The sequence below is a fragment of the Hesperophylax consimilis genome, chromosome 30 (genome assembly GCF_061612785.1).
Source record: "Hesperophylax consimilis isolate HC1 chromosome 30, BYU_Hcon_1.0, whole genome shotgun sequence".
In the NCBI taxonomy this organism is placed as follows: domain Eukaryota; kingdom Metazoa; phylum Arthropoda; class Insecta; order Trichoptera; family Limnephilidae; genus Hesperophylax; species Hesperophylax consimilis.
The window spans coordinates 20,552,747-20,572,019 of record NC_142865.1 but is presented as its reverse complement, the minus strand read 5'-3'; the positions used below and the strand labels follow the sequence as shown (position 1 = coordinate 20,572,019).

Genomic DNA, 19,273 nt, shown 5'->3' with positions numbered 1-19,273 from the left:
AACCCGATTCGCGGATTCCTTAAATGCATTGTCGGTAAATGAAATTAAATTAAGATATGAGCGGGTGAAATCATTGTTAGATGAATTCGAAGCAGTTCAACAGAAAATTGAAATGTTACCGGATTCAGACGAAATTGAAAATTATAGTCAACGAGAAGCTTTCGAAAACCAATATTTCTCAGTTTTGGCAACGACCAAAGGTGCGATCGAATCCGTCGATCAAAGTAAGGTGGAAATTAAACTACCCAACCTCCAATTACGGGAATTTCATGGCGATCAGAAAAATTGGGTTAATTTCGTCGAAACCTTCAAGACTTTAGTCCATAACAATAGTAATTTAAGCAACGTACAAAAATTCTTTTATTTGCAATCAACTTTAAAGGGAAACGCATTAAAGATAATTGCTAATCTAGAAATTTCTGAATTAAATTACATTTCCGCTTGGGAATTATTAAATGAACGCTATGCAAATTTAAGAACTACCGTTCATAAACACATCCAAGCTCTATTTTCATTAAAAGACATGAAACAAGAAGAGCCTGTAGCATTGAGGTATCTAATTGATGAAACAAACGTTAGTTTAAAGGCATTACAAAATATCGGGGTCAAGGTAGATCAATGGGATCCATTGGTTATTTATATAATATCAAATAAATTAGACGCAGCTACCCGAAAAAATTGGGAACAATATACCTTACAAGACGAATTACCTACGTTAAAGGAATTCTTAAAATGTTTATCTGCTAGAGCCCAAGTATTGGAACTGATGAACGCTTCTGAGAAAAAGTTTTCTAGCTTACATAAAACACAACTAGGCAACAATAATTGCAAAAAAGATTCATCAGTATTTTTAGCGGTAAAGGCTAACAACTGCATTTATTGTAACGAGAAAGGTCACCATATTTATTATTGTAAAAAATTTCTGAAATTAAAATTACATGAGAGGATTGATGCTACGAAATCAATCCAAGCTTGTTTTAAATGTTTAAAGGTGGGTCACCAGGCACAGAGTTGCAAGGCAACCTTTTCTTGCAGGCGTTGTGGCAAAGATAATCACAACACCTTGCTACACAATGAGGTACCTCTGCGGGAGGCCTCCAATATGGATGCTGATAACGAGGTTTCAGTATCGAATTTTTTTGCATCGGATAAAGCAGAAAAAATAATATTATTGTCAACTGCCAACATAGGAGTTGTGGGTAGTAACAATAAAATTTTTAAAGCCCGCATTCTGATTGATTCAGGGGCCCAGTCAAATTTTATGAGAGCAGAATTTGCTAATAAATTAAATTTACCATGTGAATTGATAAACAAACCCGTTTCTGGGATCCATAATAACATCACTCACATAAAAAAGAGAATTTCAGTGGAGATGAATTCGCTTCATACTGATTATAAAAGTGAAATATCATGTCTGATTTTACAGGAGATTACAACAAATTTACCACAAGTGACAATGGCGAAAAAAGACTTCAAGTTACCACGAGGATTGGAGCTAGCTGACCCGAACTTCAATATAGCTGCACCCATCGACATCCTGTTGGGCGCGGAGAGCTTTTGGGAAATCCTAACCAACGATAGATTGAAACTCGAATCGGGACCAACACTTCAACGTACGCAACTGGGATGGATCATATCAGGGCCAATCCACATGTACCCAAAGCAAAGGCCTGTATCAGATTGTTGTAATTTATCTATAAATAAAATAAGTCATCAAATAGAAAAATTTTGGAAATTGGAGGAGATTAATCCCACTAAGATTCTAAATCATGAAGAAAAGGCTTGTGAAGCCAGTTTTGCTAGTACTCATACTAGACAAGACGACGGTAGATACGTAGTAAGTTTACCGCGTCGAGCATGCATTGATCAGCTGGGAAGTTCATTGCTCACTGCTGAAAAAAGATTTAAAAATTTAGAAAGAAAATTTGTGTCAAATCCCGAATTGAAGACACAATATATACAATTCATGCGTGAATATGAGGAATTAGGTCATATGGAGGTGTGTGACCAGTCAAAGGGGGATCGTGAATCCTATTTTTTACCTCATCACGCTGTAATAAAAGAATCAAGCACTACTACTAAAGTGAGGGTCGTTTTTGACGGCTCCGCCAAAACTTCAAATGGAATTTCTCTCAATGACGCCTTGATGACAGGACCTGTTATACAAAAGGACTTATACACCCAACTATTGCATTTCAGGAAACATCAAGTAGTACTGACGGCTGACATCGAGAAGATGTACCGCCAGATTAACGTGTGTGAAGCGGACCGTGACCTGCAGAAGATAGTGTGGCGCGAGTCGCCGCAGGAGGTGCTCAAGCATTACCGTCTGAAGACAGTCACATATGGTCTGGGGCCTTCCTCTTTCTTAGCCACTAGAAGTCTACGGCAAATTGGTATGGATAACAATATAAATTTTCCTAGAGCTAGTCAGGTCATAGAAAATGACTTCTATATAAAGACTGAGAAAATATTAGGATTAATATGGAATAACGAATCTGATTATTTTTCTTATGTAATAATGAAACCATCAAGTCGAACCGAGAGTAAAAGACAGATATTATCTTGCATCGCATCAACCTTCGATCCATTAGGTCTTCTAGGACCGATTATAGTTGTAGCCAAATTGATAATGCAGAAGTTATGGCAGTCTAAAGCAGCGTGGGATGATCCATTGACTAATGAAATATTAGCACCCTGGAGGTCCTACCTTCAAGAATTAATTCAACTAAATGTGTTGAAAATACCAAGAAAAATTATTTGCAGGCAATCTACATATCTACAACTACACGGTTTTTGCGACTCATCTGAGAAAGCTTACGGAGCCTGCGTTTACATGGTGTCAGTGGACCATGTCGGTAAGCGGCATTCACATTTAATAACGTCCAAATCAAGAGTGGCGCCATTGAAGTGTATTTCCCTGCCCAAGTTGGAGCTTTGTAGTGCTGTGCTACTGGCGAAATTAATTAAAAATGTAAAACAAGCGCTAAATATAGTGGAGATCGACACACATTATTGGTGTGACTCCATGATAACGTTGTGCTGGCTGAAAGGTCAACCTACGAGATGGGCTACTTTCGTTGGAAAACCGAGTAGCTGAAATACAAGAATTTAGTGATCCAGATCTATGGAGACATGTATCATCAGCCGACAATGCAGCAGATATACTTTCAAGAGGAACCACTACAGATAAATTGATAAATTCTGCAATATGGTGGAATGGACCAAGTTGGTTGACCGAGGGAGTCAACGCTTGGCCTATATCAAATATTTCGTGTTCAAACCCTCCGGAACTCAAAGGCAAAAATATTCTATTATCCACAGATATTCAAGAATGGGAGATATTTGAAAAATTCTCATCATTTATTAAATTGAAAAGAGTTACTGCGTATGTATTGCGATTTGTCAATAACTGCAGAAGTGTTAAGGGTAAAATTTCAGACAATTTAAGTGTGGCTGAATTGGAATCAGGCTTGAAATGTCTATTGAGATCAGCTCAAATACACGCCTTTCAAAGGGAATTGAAAGAATAAAAAAACCATGGCATCGTCAACAAGAAAAGTAATTTAAAATCTCTTAATCCCTTCTTACATGATGGTCTAATATATGTAGGCGGTAGGTTGAATTTGGCTACACATTTATCTTACCAACAAAAACACCCAATTATCTTGCCGGCTAAACATAAGCTAACTGAATTGATAATACGTCACTACCATTATGTAAACCTACACGCAGGACCTCAAGCTTTGTTAGCTGAAATACGATTAAAATTTTGGCCCATCTTTGGTAAAAATACTATTAAAAAGATATTACATAAATGTATTGTATGTTTTAGATGTCGTCCCCGAACCGGTCATCAAATCATGGGAAATTTGCCACCCGAAAGAATTACGCCGAGTCGTCCTTTCGCTATCACCGGAATAGATTACGCCGGACCAATTCTAATTAAAAGTGGGACGCTGAGGAAGGCTTCCCTCGTAAAATCGTATTTATGTATCTTTATTTGCTTCTCAACCAAGGCTGTTCACTTGGAATTAGTTTCGGATTTATCTAGCAATGCTTTTTTGAACAGTTTAAAAAGGTTTATATCCCGCAGGGGACAACCTGAAAAGATCTTTTCCGACAATGCTAGTAATTTTAAAGGAGCTAGCAGCAGGCTCAAAGAGCTGTACACCAGCTTGAGGGAAAACAACGACAATATTCAAAATTATTTAGTGAACAGAGGTATTGAGTGGAAGTTCATAACCCCTCGAGCCCCTAATCAGGGAGGTTTGTGGGAAGCAGCAGTAAAATCAGCAAAGTTCCATTTGTATAGAATCACTAGCAATTCTTCATTAACATTTGAACTCTTGTATACCTTAATTTGTCAGATTGAGGCCTGTTTGAACTCCCGTCCATTAACTTCCTTATCCGACGACATCCATGATTACCAACCTCTTACCCCAAACCATTTCCTTATAGGCACTGAATCCTGTATCATTCCTGAGAGAGACGTCCGGGCGATACCGGACAACAGACTAACTCAATATCAGAGGATCAGTTCGCTAATCTAATCTTTTTGGTCTAGATGGAAGCAAGATTACCTGATGGAACTACAAAAGAGGACTAAATGGCAGACCAGCACTCAACGGGCACTGCAAAAAGACGATCTGGTGATTTTAAAGGAAGATCATTTACCTCCACCTTTATGGAAAATGGCCCGAATTCTGCATACACACCCTGGAGCGGATGGAGTAATACGAGTTGTTACCCTAAAAACACCTCAAGGAGTCTTTGTGAGGCCCATCACAAAGATATGTCTGATGCCCCTGGATTCAGACACTAAACCTGTAATTGACGTCCCGGACCTTACCAAGGATTGATTATGTACATTACACTATGATGCTTATCTTCTCGACTCCACCTTGGATGGATCAAGCAGAAGACCTGAGAAGAAAGAAGAAAAAAAAAAGGAACAATAATTGTGTTGTGTTCAGTGTGAACTATATTATTTGTGTTATTGAACTATTTAAATATGTAAAAATTAGTATGCAGACGTGTGTAATTTAGTCATTTTTGAATTTTTTTTTGGTTATTTAATAGGATTAATAATTTTCTAGTTATTTTTAGTTAATTAATAGAGTAATTCAACAGCATTTATACAGTTAAATTTATAAGTTTACCAGTAGGGCATAAAAAAAAGGGGGTTTTATTTTGTTAATTTCTGCTATTTTGAATTATTTTGTTAGTATTTTTGTGGTATATTTAGATTAAGAATTTTTAGTTTATTCTGTTTGTTTTATAGTTTATTTTTAAATAGATTATCATTCAAAAATTTAGTGCAATTTTTGAATCCCGCCCCCTGGCAATATGTTCAATTTTGCAGGCTACCGACATCTGTAGTCTAGAAATTTGAAGTTACTACGTTTAACCAAAATGGTGTGAGTCCTTGCTTAGAAAATATTGTCAATTTGGTCGGTATAGCAGGTTTCATTTTTACTGCTAGACATCACGATGACAAGTGGTTTATTTACATGTGGTGGTTTTTGAAGTCTTTAAAAAGGCTCGCATTATGTGTTTTTTCGTCCCTTTCTCAACAATAACTCGATAATAAACAAGCTCATAAGTCAGAGCGATCGTAGCAGTGTTATTCGCACAGTTCTTTATAAATATTATACCTGTTTCAATAGTTTGAAATAAATGTAAAGTTGTGTCAAGAAAACCAGTTTTTATTCAAAAAGGATCACCCCCAATTTTTATCACACCTCATGGAGAATCGTTAAGGGAAAATATTTTTCTTTTGTTCCTATCAATCGATAATAACGCATCGTATACTTTGGTCGATGTTCATCTTGAGCGACAACTTGTAACAGTTTTTATTGATCAAAAGGCGTTTCTCTTGTGTATCGGGCACTGGTATAATCCGAGTTTGTTATATTAGTTGGCATCGGAAGTCCAAAATCCGTAATAGGTATACCCGAAAGTAATTATACTCCTATGTTTAATTCAAATAACACTTTGTCAAGTATTTTTTGATCATATTTTTGAATTGAATCAAAATGTCTTCAGCCATATTTTCTCCAAATTTATTGCATAGAATTACAGAGTTAGTCACTCGACAAAACACTTCGATAGTATCAAATAAATACCTCAATGACCTAGCTGAACTGCCAATAGAAGCTTCTGATGATAATGTGCTGTCCCGATTAGAGAAATCTTTCAAGAGACCCATTACTTTACATGCTGATTGATAGGTATTACAAGTAACTAGTTATAAAGTTTGATGTGTGCAAAAGATAAACCTTTACAACATTAAGTAACATACTCAAGTAAAACATTCGCTGTTGTTGGGATGAATCTCATACACCCTCCCAAGAGCATCTGTTTTTTTTAACTCCACGAAAGCCGTAAACTGGAATACCTGCTTTCTTCATTGTTTCTTCTTTCTTTGTTGTTTCTAGGTTTTGGCAGTCTGATTCCACGTATAATATGGCTTTGCCATATGCCTGTGTTTTTTGCGAAAGAGCATTTTTGCTTGAGCACATAACTTTAAAAATGCAGCTGGTGTAGTATTCCGCGGAGTACTAACGACATTACAGTTAAATAAACCCCCATAAAACGTCATTTACATAAGTAATTTAGTAAGGATTGAAACTATATCGGTAAAGAAGCTTGTTGCTGGTAATTTTAAATCTATGATATCTTCTAAGATATTATTTAATTGATCTACATTAAATTCATGACGTAATTCACATGTTAAATTGGATAAGGATCAATATTATATTTATTAATCAAAAAGTTTCGCAAATAGCCAATTATATATATAAAAGATAAAAATGATTACTGTGGAGAATCTTTAGGAGATAGACATATAACATCGCTAACTTTCCTGTAGGCCTTTATAAGATATAAAATTCCGTAGTGCATTATGTTTATGTACCTCATAAGGTTTAGCCTGCGATACCAAGTAAGCGCCCGAAAATATTTTTTTTACGACTTACTACAAAACATTGATTATCTCTACTTTCTATAAATATAATTTGCATGATTTATACATATAAACCCTCCTGAAAAAATTCTCTAAATGAAATTGAAAACCCTATCATATCAGTTACGTAGCTTAGAAGAACTAAGCGCACAAACAGATTTATTATATACTATTTAGAAATTTCGAGAATCATCACTCCCCATTCAATTGTTTAAAATGTAAAACACGTTTATTAGTAATGGGGCTAGTATTTAAATTAACCAGAACAAAACTTATAAAAGATTCATATTTTAATAAAACAATCTTCACAAATTAAAGGAAGCGACAATAACAATTATTAGAACACACACACGAGTGTATTATTAGCGCACTTGAAGTGAAACAACACAACACGGCGCTATACAAACGTTAAGTTTTTACTATGTACAATATGCATTAGGATTGGTTTTTCTGCTATATATAGGTCGCCCAAAGTGGTTCACGTTTGATAACTTAGCATGGGTGGCCGGGCTCATCGGAGTGAGATATGTCCATGTTTTGGTGGCGAGTGCGTCTGCGAGGCCAGATCAGGAGAGGCTGGATGAGGGAGACCCTTTGACCTCTTGAGCCGGACACTTTCGATCTTATCTCCTTGCATCGCTGTGAAAGGGATGGATTTAAACGTCACTCCTGGACACACTGACCACAGATTTCTACTTATAACTTTTTCTTTCACTGAACTTCCTCTTCTTCCTTTCCTTAAGAAGACCTTTCCGCTCAGCATCACCAAAAGACGACATAGGCCCTGAGAGAAATTATTTTCCTGTATAGATTCAATGTAAAAAAAATATGGTTAATTTATTTATGGTTATCATGTTTAATTTGTGGAACTCTATTTTAATTTTACGTTTTTCACAAATTCTTCAAAAATGTTTGATAATTAACTATTATTTAAAAAAATATTATGGTTCAGTCCCATAAAGTGTCATCATCAATCGTCCACGATCATTTCCTTGCGGAAAACTTGTTGAAGAAAGCATCTCTACAATTATTACCCATTTTATAAAGGTTGCTTTATTTGGTTGGTTAATTTTAATTTATGAAATCATTCTCGTCGTATATATAAGAGTATACGTATATACCTACATCCTATAATAAACTGCTTTGTCCTCGCGGCTTGGTTGCTAAAAAAGCTTATATGTTTTGCAGGCGACAGCTGCACTCTGAAGGAGAACGGGCTGTCGGGGGTGTGCACGCATATCGCCAACTGCTCCGGCGTCCTGCAAGCGGCCTACGAGGGTATTCCTCCTCAGGTATGCGCCACCGTGGGCACGGTGCCCATCGTGTGCTGTGACGAACCCCTCTCGTACAACTCCTGCCCGCCCGTGCCCAAGGGGGCAGTCAAAGCGCAGCTCACCGGTTACAAGTCGTGGGACTGTAAGTATTATATTATGTTGTTATAAGTTATTTTATTTTATTCTATTTCTAATAGTTAAATACAGCATGATATTATTATCTGTTTATGCATCGTAACCTTGCAGACTGTGTCAATCTGGCCGAGTCATTGTACCCTTGCCAGGAGGAAGACGGCCGCTGGAAGAGAGGAAACATCTGCCCGGGCACGCGTAACAATCCTGTGGAAGGACCTGTAGTGGCCGGAGAGTATTCTCACTGGGTGAGTCTATTATGGTGCTGCCACACGCAAAGCTCACATCAACAGATAATATAAAGCACAATAGCGCTCGCCATACAATCCCATACAGACCCGACACACGTAAAAAGATAACGCGCTATAAGTGTGGTTCTGAACTTCGCTAACCGAATTTATTTTACGTAACCGCTCCCGACGCGATATTTGAAAAGTTATGCGTCCCCCTCTCCGCCGTTAAAAGGAGAGGGGGTCATTTTAATTACGGAGCTGCCAACTAAGTTCCGTGTTCCCTTTGACAGCCATGACATAAGCAGCCTAATAATGCATTTCTTATTTATTATGTTAGCTCATATCGTCTCATGTGTGCTAGTACATTTAGAAACATAAAAAAAAACTTTATTTGGCAAACATACTTAACATATATTTAAAATATAAATATAATCAATATTTGAATTTGAAGTAAACAAATTTTCGCCCTTTCAAAGTTAATCATATTTTTAATCTCAGTATGTTTATATGGTAATATCATTCGGTTTTTTGATAAAAGTTGGACGGCTTGGACGAAAGTTTATTTTACAATAATTTATTATATGTCGCTTTCGTCGATCGGCGTGCGAACTGCGAATTTCCTGATTCGACGGAGAGGTTATGTGAAAATGCGCTATTTATGCGCAGATTGTTTAAAATCTAAAAAGTTTATAAATAGCATTTATAATTATATAGTTGGCGGCATCATCATCTGTGGATGAGCTGTCCAACAGATCCAGCAATAGGCGACAAGTATCATCCATTTCGAAAACGTGCTCAAGCTGTCAGTAAGTAAAGTTGTCACTTTGACAGATGAAATTATGTTCCTCGGCCGCTCTCGAATTCAACTGACCCCCTCTCCTACCATAGGAAGAAATATTTGATAGCGTCGTGTGTCGGTAGAAAAGATGATGCGCTGTACATTAACTTTTGATGTGAGCTTTGCGTGTGGCAGCAGCTTTATTTCCTTACAGACTGTGTCAATCTGGTCGAGTCTTTATATTCATGCCGGGAGGAAGGCGGCCGCTGGAAGAGAGAGATCTGCCTGTGGAAGGATCTCCAGCGGCCGGGGAGTATTCTCGAGTCCTTGTGCCCTTGCCAGGAGGAAGAGGGGGATATCTTTCCGGAATTGTGGAAGGACCTCTAGTGGCCAGGAGTATCCTCACTGAGTGAGTTGATTATGGCCTTGCCGACTGTGTCAATCTGGCTCAAACTGTTCTCCCCAAGTTGAATTATGATATCTATGTTAAACATTTATGGCAGTGTATAAACATATATTCTACTTCTACTATACATTCTATGTTAAGTAGAAGTAGAATATATGAGGTACGAGTATATACTAAAACAAAGAGTCGGTTTTATACAATCTCTTCGAGAGCGAAGAGATTGCATAAAATCTCTTTAAGAGGAAGCTACAAGCCAAAAATGTGTATATTCTTGGTATTCCTTATATTGTAGGTAATAGGCATTAAATCGTTTCACAAACGGAGTCTAGAAACGTTCGATTTCAAGCACAAAATTGGTTTTTATTTATTTTGTAAATAATTTTCTAAGAGAGTAAAAAGTTAATCAAGTGAAACTGTCGCAAGTAATCTTAGCCATAATACTGTTTTTTTTTAAGTTGTTTCCTTTACCCTTTCATACGTTTCTATTGAAAAAAAATTTTTTTTAGTAGTTTACCTAGATATTTTTTATTGAGTTATTTTTTTTGTTTTATTTATATTCTACTAAGCGAAACAATAGGAAAATCTTCAATTTATCTAAAAAATATTTTTTGGAATTCATAATGTACACCAATTCGTTATAAAGATTAATCAAAATAGTGATTTCGCATTAAACTTCGCCTTAAGATAAATCTCTTTAATTAACAATTTAATCTCTTCGCTCTCGAAGAGATTGTATTGTTTAATTGCTTTCATTCCAGGCAAGATTCAGCACGGAAACGCTGAACGAGATATTATCATGGTCCAAGGGATGTACGGGATCTCTCATCAGCGACCAGTGGGTGCTAACTGGAGCCTTCTGCCTGCATAACGCGCGGTTTGTCCATCTTTTATTAAATTTCATATATAGACTTTTTGATATGTTCAAACCTCTCCGCCCCAACTCAAAGCAAATTTTGTTTGTATAGTGAAAAGTATTTTATTTTTTATTTTATTTTATTTCAGTAAATAAAACAGGCATAGTGCCCATAATTTTACATACGTAGGGGTGTTTTAATACAAAGTAATAACAATAATTAAAATATAACAAAAATGAGTTAAGGATAGAATAGAAATTTTCCATAAATAATTTATTATTGTCATCTGTACTCTGTATCTACTGACGAGACACTGATTTGGTACAATATTCTTTATTTATTATTTCGAGTTTTATATTGAAAATGTGTATCAGTCCTTGTTGATTTTCTCGAGGGTGTGTTGATGTTAATTTTGGTTAAATTTAAAATGTTTGGTGAATCAACTGATGCATGTATAATTTTATATGCAAAGGCAATAAAACAGAAAGTTTACGTCTGGATGTCACAGATTGTAGTTTATACCTTCACGATAAGCGATTACACGGGTTAAAATTTTTTGTATGGTTTCGATCCTATAATTGTGAAACTCATATTTAGGAGACCAAATAGTGGATTCGTATTCGAGAACACGGTAATTATTTGAGATCGCTGACGACGCTTAAAACGATTTTTTTAAATAAAACCTTTTAATTACTAAAATCAAAATTCGCTTTCGTTGTGTGGGATGACAGCCAAAATAATTTCTGTTTATCACATTTATATTTTGGCCGAACTCTGAAAATAAAATAGAGGTATTTAGGCGTGTTTTTTTCATTAATTAATATTTAATAAAGGTAAAATTATTATAGGTTTGGTTAGGTTAGGTCACAGTATAGGTTAGGTTAGGATAGGTTAGGTGAGGATAGGTTAGGTTAGGATAGGTTAGGTCAGGTTAGGTTAGGCTAGGTTCGGATAGGTAAGGTTAGGTTAGGTTAGGTTAAGTAAGGTTAGGTAAGGTTAAGTAAAGTAATATTAATAATAATTTTGCCGGAATATTAAATTACATTAATTGTCTCTGGCCGTTCGTTTTGTTTCCGTTTGCAAATTAATCGTCCAGAATAATTAACTTATCGGCGGGACCTGGCGGGACGTGCGAAAAAAAAAATTATGGCGTGTAATTGTTGTGCTTTTGGTAAATTGGGTTGTTTGGAAGTGATTAGAAAGGAGGAGGTTTTATTAGAATGGCTAAGAAGTCACGACGTAATCTGATTAAAATTCAATTACCTCTGACATCGATAATGTCAGAGGTAATTGAATTTTCGTTTGTGCCGAAAGGTACTATGATTATGATTGTTTGTTTAATCAGGAATCCAATCAATGTTAGACTTATTTAAATCGCCAAATATTAAGATGTGTATGTGAGGTTTGGTGTTTTATATATATTTTAGACTAAAATAAAATACAAATTTCTCATACTAAAATACATACAACCACAAATTTTAAGTGGTTTGGATAGTAGAAGAAGTCGGGTACGCCCTAGGAATACTTAATGTAGTTTTTTAACAATAACATTGTGGTATACAGTAGTAAATAGCGGAAGAAGTCGGGTACGCCCTAGGAATACTTAATGTAGTTTTTTAACAATAACATTGTGGTATACAGTAGTAAATAGCGGAAGAAGTCGGGTACGCCCTAGGAATACTTAATGTAGTTTTTTAACAATAACATTGTGGTATACAGTAGTAAATAGCGGAAGAAGTCGGGTACGCCCTAGGAATACTTAATGTAGTTTTTTAACAATACTATTGTGGTATACAGTAGTAAATAGCGGAAGAAGTCGGGTACGCCCTAGGAATACTTAATGTAGTTTTTTAACAATAACATTGTGGTATACAGTAGTAAATAGCGGAAGAAGTCGGGTACGCCCTAGGAATACTTAATGTAGTTTTTTAACAATAACATTGTGGTATACAGTAGTAAATAGCGGAAGAAGTCGGGTACGCCCTAGGAATACTTAATGTAGTTTTTTAACAATAACATTGTGGTATACAGTAGTAAATAGCGGAAGAAGTCGGGTACGCCCTAGGAATACTTAATGTAGTTTTTTAACAATAACATTGTGGTATACAGTAGTAAATAGCGGAAGAAGTCGGGTACGCCCTAGGAATACTTAATGTAGTTTTTTAACAATAACATTGTGGTATACAGTAGTAAATAGCGGAAGAAGTCGGGTACGCCCTAGGAATACTTAATGTAGTTTTTTAACAATAACATTGTGGTATACAGTAGTAAATAGCGGAAGAAGTCGGGTACGCCCTAGGAATACTTAATGTAGTTTTTTAACAATAACATTGTGGTATACAGTAGTAAATAGCGGAAGAAGTCGGGTACGCCCTAGGAATACTTAATGTAGTTTTTTAACAATAACATTGTGGTATACAGTAGTAAATAGCGGAAGAAGTCGGGTACGCCCTAGGAATACTTAATGTAGTTTTTTAACAATAACATTGTGGTATACAGTAGTAAATAGCGGAAGAAGTCGGGTACGCCCTAGGAATACTTAATGTAGTTTTTTAACAATAACATTGTGGTATACAGTAGTAAATAGCGGAAGAAGTCGGGTACGCCTTAGGAATACTTAATGTAGTTTTTTAACAATAACATTGTGGTATACAGTAGTAAATAGCGGAAGAAGTCGGGTACGCCCTAGGAATACTTAATGTAGTTTTTTAACAATAACATTGTGGTATACAGTAGTAAATAGCGGAAGAAGTCGGGTACGCCTTAGGAATACTTAATGTAGTTTTTTAACAATAACATTGTGGTATACAGTAGTAAATAGCGGAAGAAGTCGGGTACGCCCTAGGAATACTTAATGTAGTTTTTTAACAATAACATTGTGGTATACAGTGGTAAATAGCGGAAGAAGTCGGGTACGCCCTAGGAATACTTAATGTAGTTTTTTAACAATAACATTGTGGTATACAGTAGTAAATAGCGGAAAAAGTCGGGTACGCCCTAGGAATACTTAATGTAGTTTTTTAACAATAACATTGTGGTATACAGTAGTAAATAGCGGAAGAAGTCGGGTACGCCCTAGGAATACTTAATGTAGTTTTTTAACAATAACATTGTGGTATACAGTAGTAAATAGCGGAAGAAGTCGGGTACGCCCTAGGAATACTTAATGTAGTTTTTTAACAATAACATTGTGGTATACAGTAGTAAATAGCGGAAGAAGTCGGGTACGCCTTAGGAATACTTAATGTAGTTTTTTAACAATAACATTGTGGTATACAGTAGTAAATAGCGGAAGAAGTCGGGTACGCCCTAGGAATACTTAATGTAGTTTTTTAACAATAACATTGTGGTATACAGTAGTAAATAGCGGAAGAAGTCGGGTACGCCCTAGGAATACTTAATGTAGTTTTTTAACAATAACATTGTGGTATACAGTAGTAAATAGCGGAAGAAGTCGGGTACGCCCTAGGAATACTTAATGTAGTTTTTTAACAATAACATTGTGGTATACAGTAGTAAATAGCGGAAGAAGTCGGGTACGCCCTAGGAATACTTAATGTAGTTTTTTAACAATAACATTGTGGTATACAGTAGTAAATAGCGGAAGAAGTCGGGTACGCCCTAGGAATACTTAATGTAGTTTTTTAACAATAACATTGTGGTATACAGTAGTAAATAGCGGAAGAAGTCGGGTACGCCCTAGGAATACTTAATGTAGTTTTTTAACAATAACATTGTGGTATACAGTAGTAAATAGCGGAAGAAGTCGGGTACGCCCTAGGAATACTTAATGTAGTTTTTTAACAATAACATTGTGGTATACAGTAGTAAATAGCGGAAGAAGTCGGGTACGCCCTAGGAATACTTAATGTAGTTTTTTAACAATAACATTGTGGTATACAGTAGTAAATAGCGGAAGAAGTCGGGTACGCCCTAGGAATACTTAATGTAGTTTTTTAACAATAACATTGTGGTATACAGTAGTAAATAGCGGAAGAAGTCGGGTACGCCCTAGGAATACTTAATGTAGTTTTTTAACAATAACATTGTGGTATACAGTAGTAAATAGCGGAAGAAGTCGGGTACGCCCTAGGAATACTTAATGTAGTTTTTTAACAATAACATTGTGGTATACAGTAGTAAATAGCGGAAGAAGTCGGGTACGCCCTAGGAATACTTAATGTAGTTTTTTAACAATAACATTGTGGTATACAGTAGTAAATAGCGGAAGAAGTCGGGTACGCCCTAGGAATACTTAATGTAGTTTTTTAACAATAACATTGTGGTATACAGTAGTAAATAGCGGAAGAAGTCGGGTACGCCCTAGGAATACTTAATGTAGTTTTTTAACAATAACATTGTGGTATACAGTAGTAAATAGCGGAAGAAGTCGGGTACGCCCTAGGAATACTTAATGTAGTTTTTTAACAATAACATTGTGGTATACAGTAGTAAATAGCGGAAGAAGTCGGGTACGCCCTAGGAATACTTAATGTAGTTTTTTAACAATAACATTGTGGTATACAGTAGTAAATAGCGGAAGAAGTCGGGTACGCCCTAGGAATACTTAATGTAGTTTTTTAACAATAACATTGTGGTATACAGTAGTAAATAGCGGAAGAAGTCGGGTACGCCTTAGGAATACTTAATGTAGTTTTTTAACAATAACATTGTGGTATACAGTAGTAAATAGCGGAAGAAGTCGGGTACGCCCTAGGAATACTTAATGTAGTTTTTTAACAATAACATTGTGGTATACAGTAGTAAATAGCGGAAGAAGTCGGGTACGCCTTAGGAATACTTAATGTAGTTTTTTAACAATAACATTGTGGTATACAGTAGTAAATAGCGGAAGAAGTCGGGTACGCCCTAGGAATACTTAATGTAGTTTTTTAACAATAACATTGTGGTATACAGTGGTAAATAGCGGAAGAAGTCGGGTACGCCCTAGGAATACTTAATGTAGTTTTTTAACAATAACATTGTGGTATACAGTAGTAAATAGCGGAAAAAGTCGGGTACGCCCTAGGAATACTTAATGTAGTTTTTTAACAATAACATTGTGGTATACAGTAGTAAATAGCGGAAGAAGTCGGGTACGCCTTAGGAATACTTAATGTAGTTTTTTAACAATAACATTGTGGTATACAGTAGTAAATAGCGGAAGAAGTCGGGTACGCCCTAGGAATACTTAATGTAGTTTTTTAACAATAACATTGTGGTATACAGTAGTAAATAGCGGAAGAAGTCGGGTACGCCCTAGGAATACTTAATGTAGTTTTTTAACAATAACATTGTGGTATACAGTAGTAAATAGCGGAAGAAGTCGGGTACGCCCTAGGAATACTTAATGTAGTTTTTTAACAATAACATTGTGGTATACAGTAGTAAATAGCGGAAGAAGTCGGGTACGCCCTAGGAATACTTAATGTAGTTTTTTAACAATAACATTGTGGTATACAGTAGTAAATAGCGGAAGAAGTCGGGTACGCCCTAGGAATACTTAATGTAGTTTTTTAACAATAACATTGTGGTATACAGTAGTAAATAGCGGAAGAAGTCGGGTACGCCCTAGGAATACTTAATGTAGTTTTTTAACAATAACATTGTGGTAAACAGTAGTAAATAGCGGAAGAAGTCGGGTACGCCCTAGGAATACTTAATGTAGTTTTTTAACAATAACATTGTGGTAAACAGTAGTAAATAGCGGAAGAAGTCGGGTACGCCCTAGGAATACTTAATGTAGTTTTTTAACAATAACATTGTGGTATACAGTAGTAAATAGCGGAAGAAGTCGGGTACGCCCTAGGAATACTTAATGTAGTTTTTTAACAATAACATTGTGGTATACAGTAGTAAATAGCGGAAGAAGTCGGGTACGCCCTAGGAATACTTAATGTAGCTTTTTAACAATAACATTGTGGTATACAGTAGTAAATAGCGGAAGAAGTCGGGTACGCCCTAGGAATACTTAATGTAGTTTTTTAACAATAACATTGTGGTATACAGTAGTAAATAGCGGAAGAAGTCGGGTACGCCCTAGGAATACTTAATGTAGTTTTTTAACAATAACATTGTGGTATACAGTAGTAAATAGCGGAAGAAGTCGGGTACGCCTTAGGAATACTTAATGTAGTTTTTTAACAATAACATTGTGGTATACAGTAGTAAATAGCGGAAGAAGTCGGGTACGCCCTAGGAATACTTAATGTAGTTTTTTAACAATAACATTGTGGTATACAGTAGTAAATAGCGGAAGAAGTCGGGTACGCCCTAGGAATACTTAATGTAGTTTTTTAACAATAACATTGTGGTATACAGTAGTAAATAGCGGAAGAAGTCGGGTACGCCTTAGGAATACTTAATGTAGTTTTTTAACAATAACATTGTGGTATACAGTAGTAAATAGCGGAAGAAGTCGGGTACGCCCTAGGAATACTTAATGTAGTTTTTTAACAATAACATTGTGGTATACAGTGGTAAATAGCGGAAGAAGTCGGGTACGCCCTAGGAATACTTAATGTAGTTTTTTAACAATAACATTGTGGTATACAGTAGTAAATAGCGGAAAAAGTCGGGTACGCCCTAGGAATACTTAATGTAGTTTTTTAACAATAACATTGTGGTATACAGTAGTAAATAGCGGAAGAAGTCGGGTACGCCCTAGGAATACTTAATGTAGTTTTTTAACAATAACATTGTGGTATACAGTAGTAAATAGCGGAAGAAGTCGGGTACGCCTTAGGAATACTTAATGTAGTTTTTTAACAATAACATTGTGGTATACAGTAGTAAATAGCGGAAGAAGTCGGGTACGCCCTAGGAATACTTAATGTAGTTTTTTAACAATAACATTGTGGTATACAGTAGTAAATAGCGGAAGAAGTCGGGTACGCCCTAGGAATACTTAATGTAGTTTTTTAACAATAACATTGTGGTATACAGTAGTAAATAGCGGAAGAAGTCGGGTACGCCCTAGGAATACTTAATGTAGTTTTTTAACAATAACATTGTGGTATACAGTAGTAAATAGCGGAAGAAGTCGGGTACGCCCTAGGAATACTTAATGTAGTTTTTTAACAATAACATTGTGGTATACAGTAGTAAATAGCGGAAGAAGTCGGGTACGCCCTAGGAATACTTAATGTAGTTTTTTAACAATAACATTGTGGTATACAGTAGTAAATAGCGGAAGAAGTCGGGTACGCCCTAGGAATACTTAATGTAGTTTTTTAACAATAACATTGTGGTAAACAGTAGTAAATAGCGGAAGAAGTCGGGTACGCCCTAGGAATACTTAATGTAGTTTTTTAACAATAACATTGTGGTATACAGTAGTAAATAGCGGAAGAAGTCGGGTACGCCCTAGGAATACTTAATGTAGTTTTTTAACAATAACATTGTGGTATACAGTAGTAAATAGCGGAAGAAGTCGGGTACGCCCTAGGAATACTTAATGTAGCTTTTTAACAATAACATTGTGGTATACAGTAGTAAATAGCGGAAGAAGTCGGGTACGCCCTAGGAATACTTAATGTAGTTTTTTAACAATAACATTGTGGTATACAGTAGTAAATAGCGGAAGAAGTCGGGTACGCCCTAGGAATACTAAATGTAGTTTTTTAACAATAACATTGTGGTATACAGTAGTAAATAGCGGAAGAAGTCGGGTACGCCCTAGGAATACTTAATGTAGTTTTTTAACAATAACATTGTGGTATACAGTAGTAAATAGCGGAAGAAGTCGGGTACGCCCTAGGAATACTTAATGTAGTTTTTTAACAATAACATTGTGGTATACAGTAGTAAATAGCGGAAGAAGTCGGGTACGCCCTAGGAATACTTAATGTAGTTTTTTAACAATAACATTGTGGTATACAGTAGTAAATAGCGGAAGAAGTCGGGTACGCCCTAGGAATACTTAATGTAGTTTTTTAACAATAACATTGTGGTATACAGTAGTAAATAGCGGAAGAAGTCGGGTACGCCCTAGGAATACTTAATGTAGTTTTTTAACAATAACATTGTGGTATACAGTAGTAAATAGCGGAAGAAGTCGGGTACGCCCTAGGAATACTTAATGTAGTTTTTTAACAATAACATTGTGGTATACAGTAGTAAATAGCGGAAGAAGTCGGGTACGCCCTAGGAATACTTAATGTAGTTTTTTAACAATAACATTGTGGTATACAGTAGTAAATAGCGGAAGAAGTCGGGTACGCCCTAGGAATACTTAATGTAGTTTTTTAACAATAACATTGTGGTATACAGTAGTAAATAGCGGAAGAAGTCGGGTACGCCCTAGGAATACTTAATGTAGTTTTTTAACAATAACATTGTGGTATACAGTAGTAAATAGCGGAAGAAGTCGGGTACGCCCTAGGAATACTTAATGTAGTTTTTTAACAATAACATTGTGGTATACAGTAGTAAATAGCGGAAGAAGTCGGGTACGCCCTAGGAATACTTAATGTAGTTTTTTAACAATAACATTGTGGTATACAGTAGTAAATAGCGGAAGAAGTCGGGTACGCCCTAGGAATACTTAATGTAGTTTTTTAACAATAACATTGTGGTATACAGTAGTAAATAGCGGAAGAAGTCGGGTACGCCCTAGGAATACTTAATG

The 19,273-nt window shown here is 36.0% G+C and overlaps 2 protein-coding genes across 2 annotated transcripts in view; both read left to right on the top strand.

Annotated features, from left to right (window-relative positions):
• Positions 1-19,273, top strand: part of LOC149409743 (complement factor D-like) — a 52,236-nt gene that overhangs the window by 5,505 nt on the left and 27,458 nt on the right. Inside the window, exons 2-4 of the mRNA XM_089649400.1 lie at positions 8,156-8,383; positions 8,488-8,621; positions 10,549-10,664. Of these exons, the coding sequence (XP_089505526.1) occupies positions 8,156-8,383; positions 8,488-8,621; positions 10,549-10,664 (478 nt within the window). The remainder of the gene's footprint in view (positions 1-8,155; positions 8,384-8,487; positions 8,622-10,548; positions 10,665-19,273) is intronic.
• On the top strand, positions 1,407-5,708 carry LOC149409744 (uncharacterized). The gene is made up of 2 exons (XM_089649423.1): positions 1,407-2,396; positions 4,568-5,708. The coding sequence occupies exons 1-2, from the start codon at positions 1,457-1,459 to the stop codon at positions 4,585-4,587; spliced, it is 960 nt and encodes a 319-aa protein (XP_089505549.1). The 5' UTR covers positions 1,407-1,456; the 3' UTR covers positions 4,588-5,708.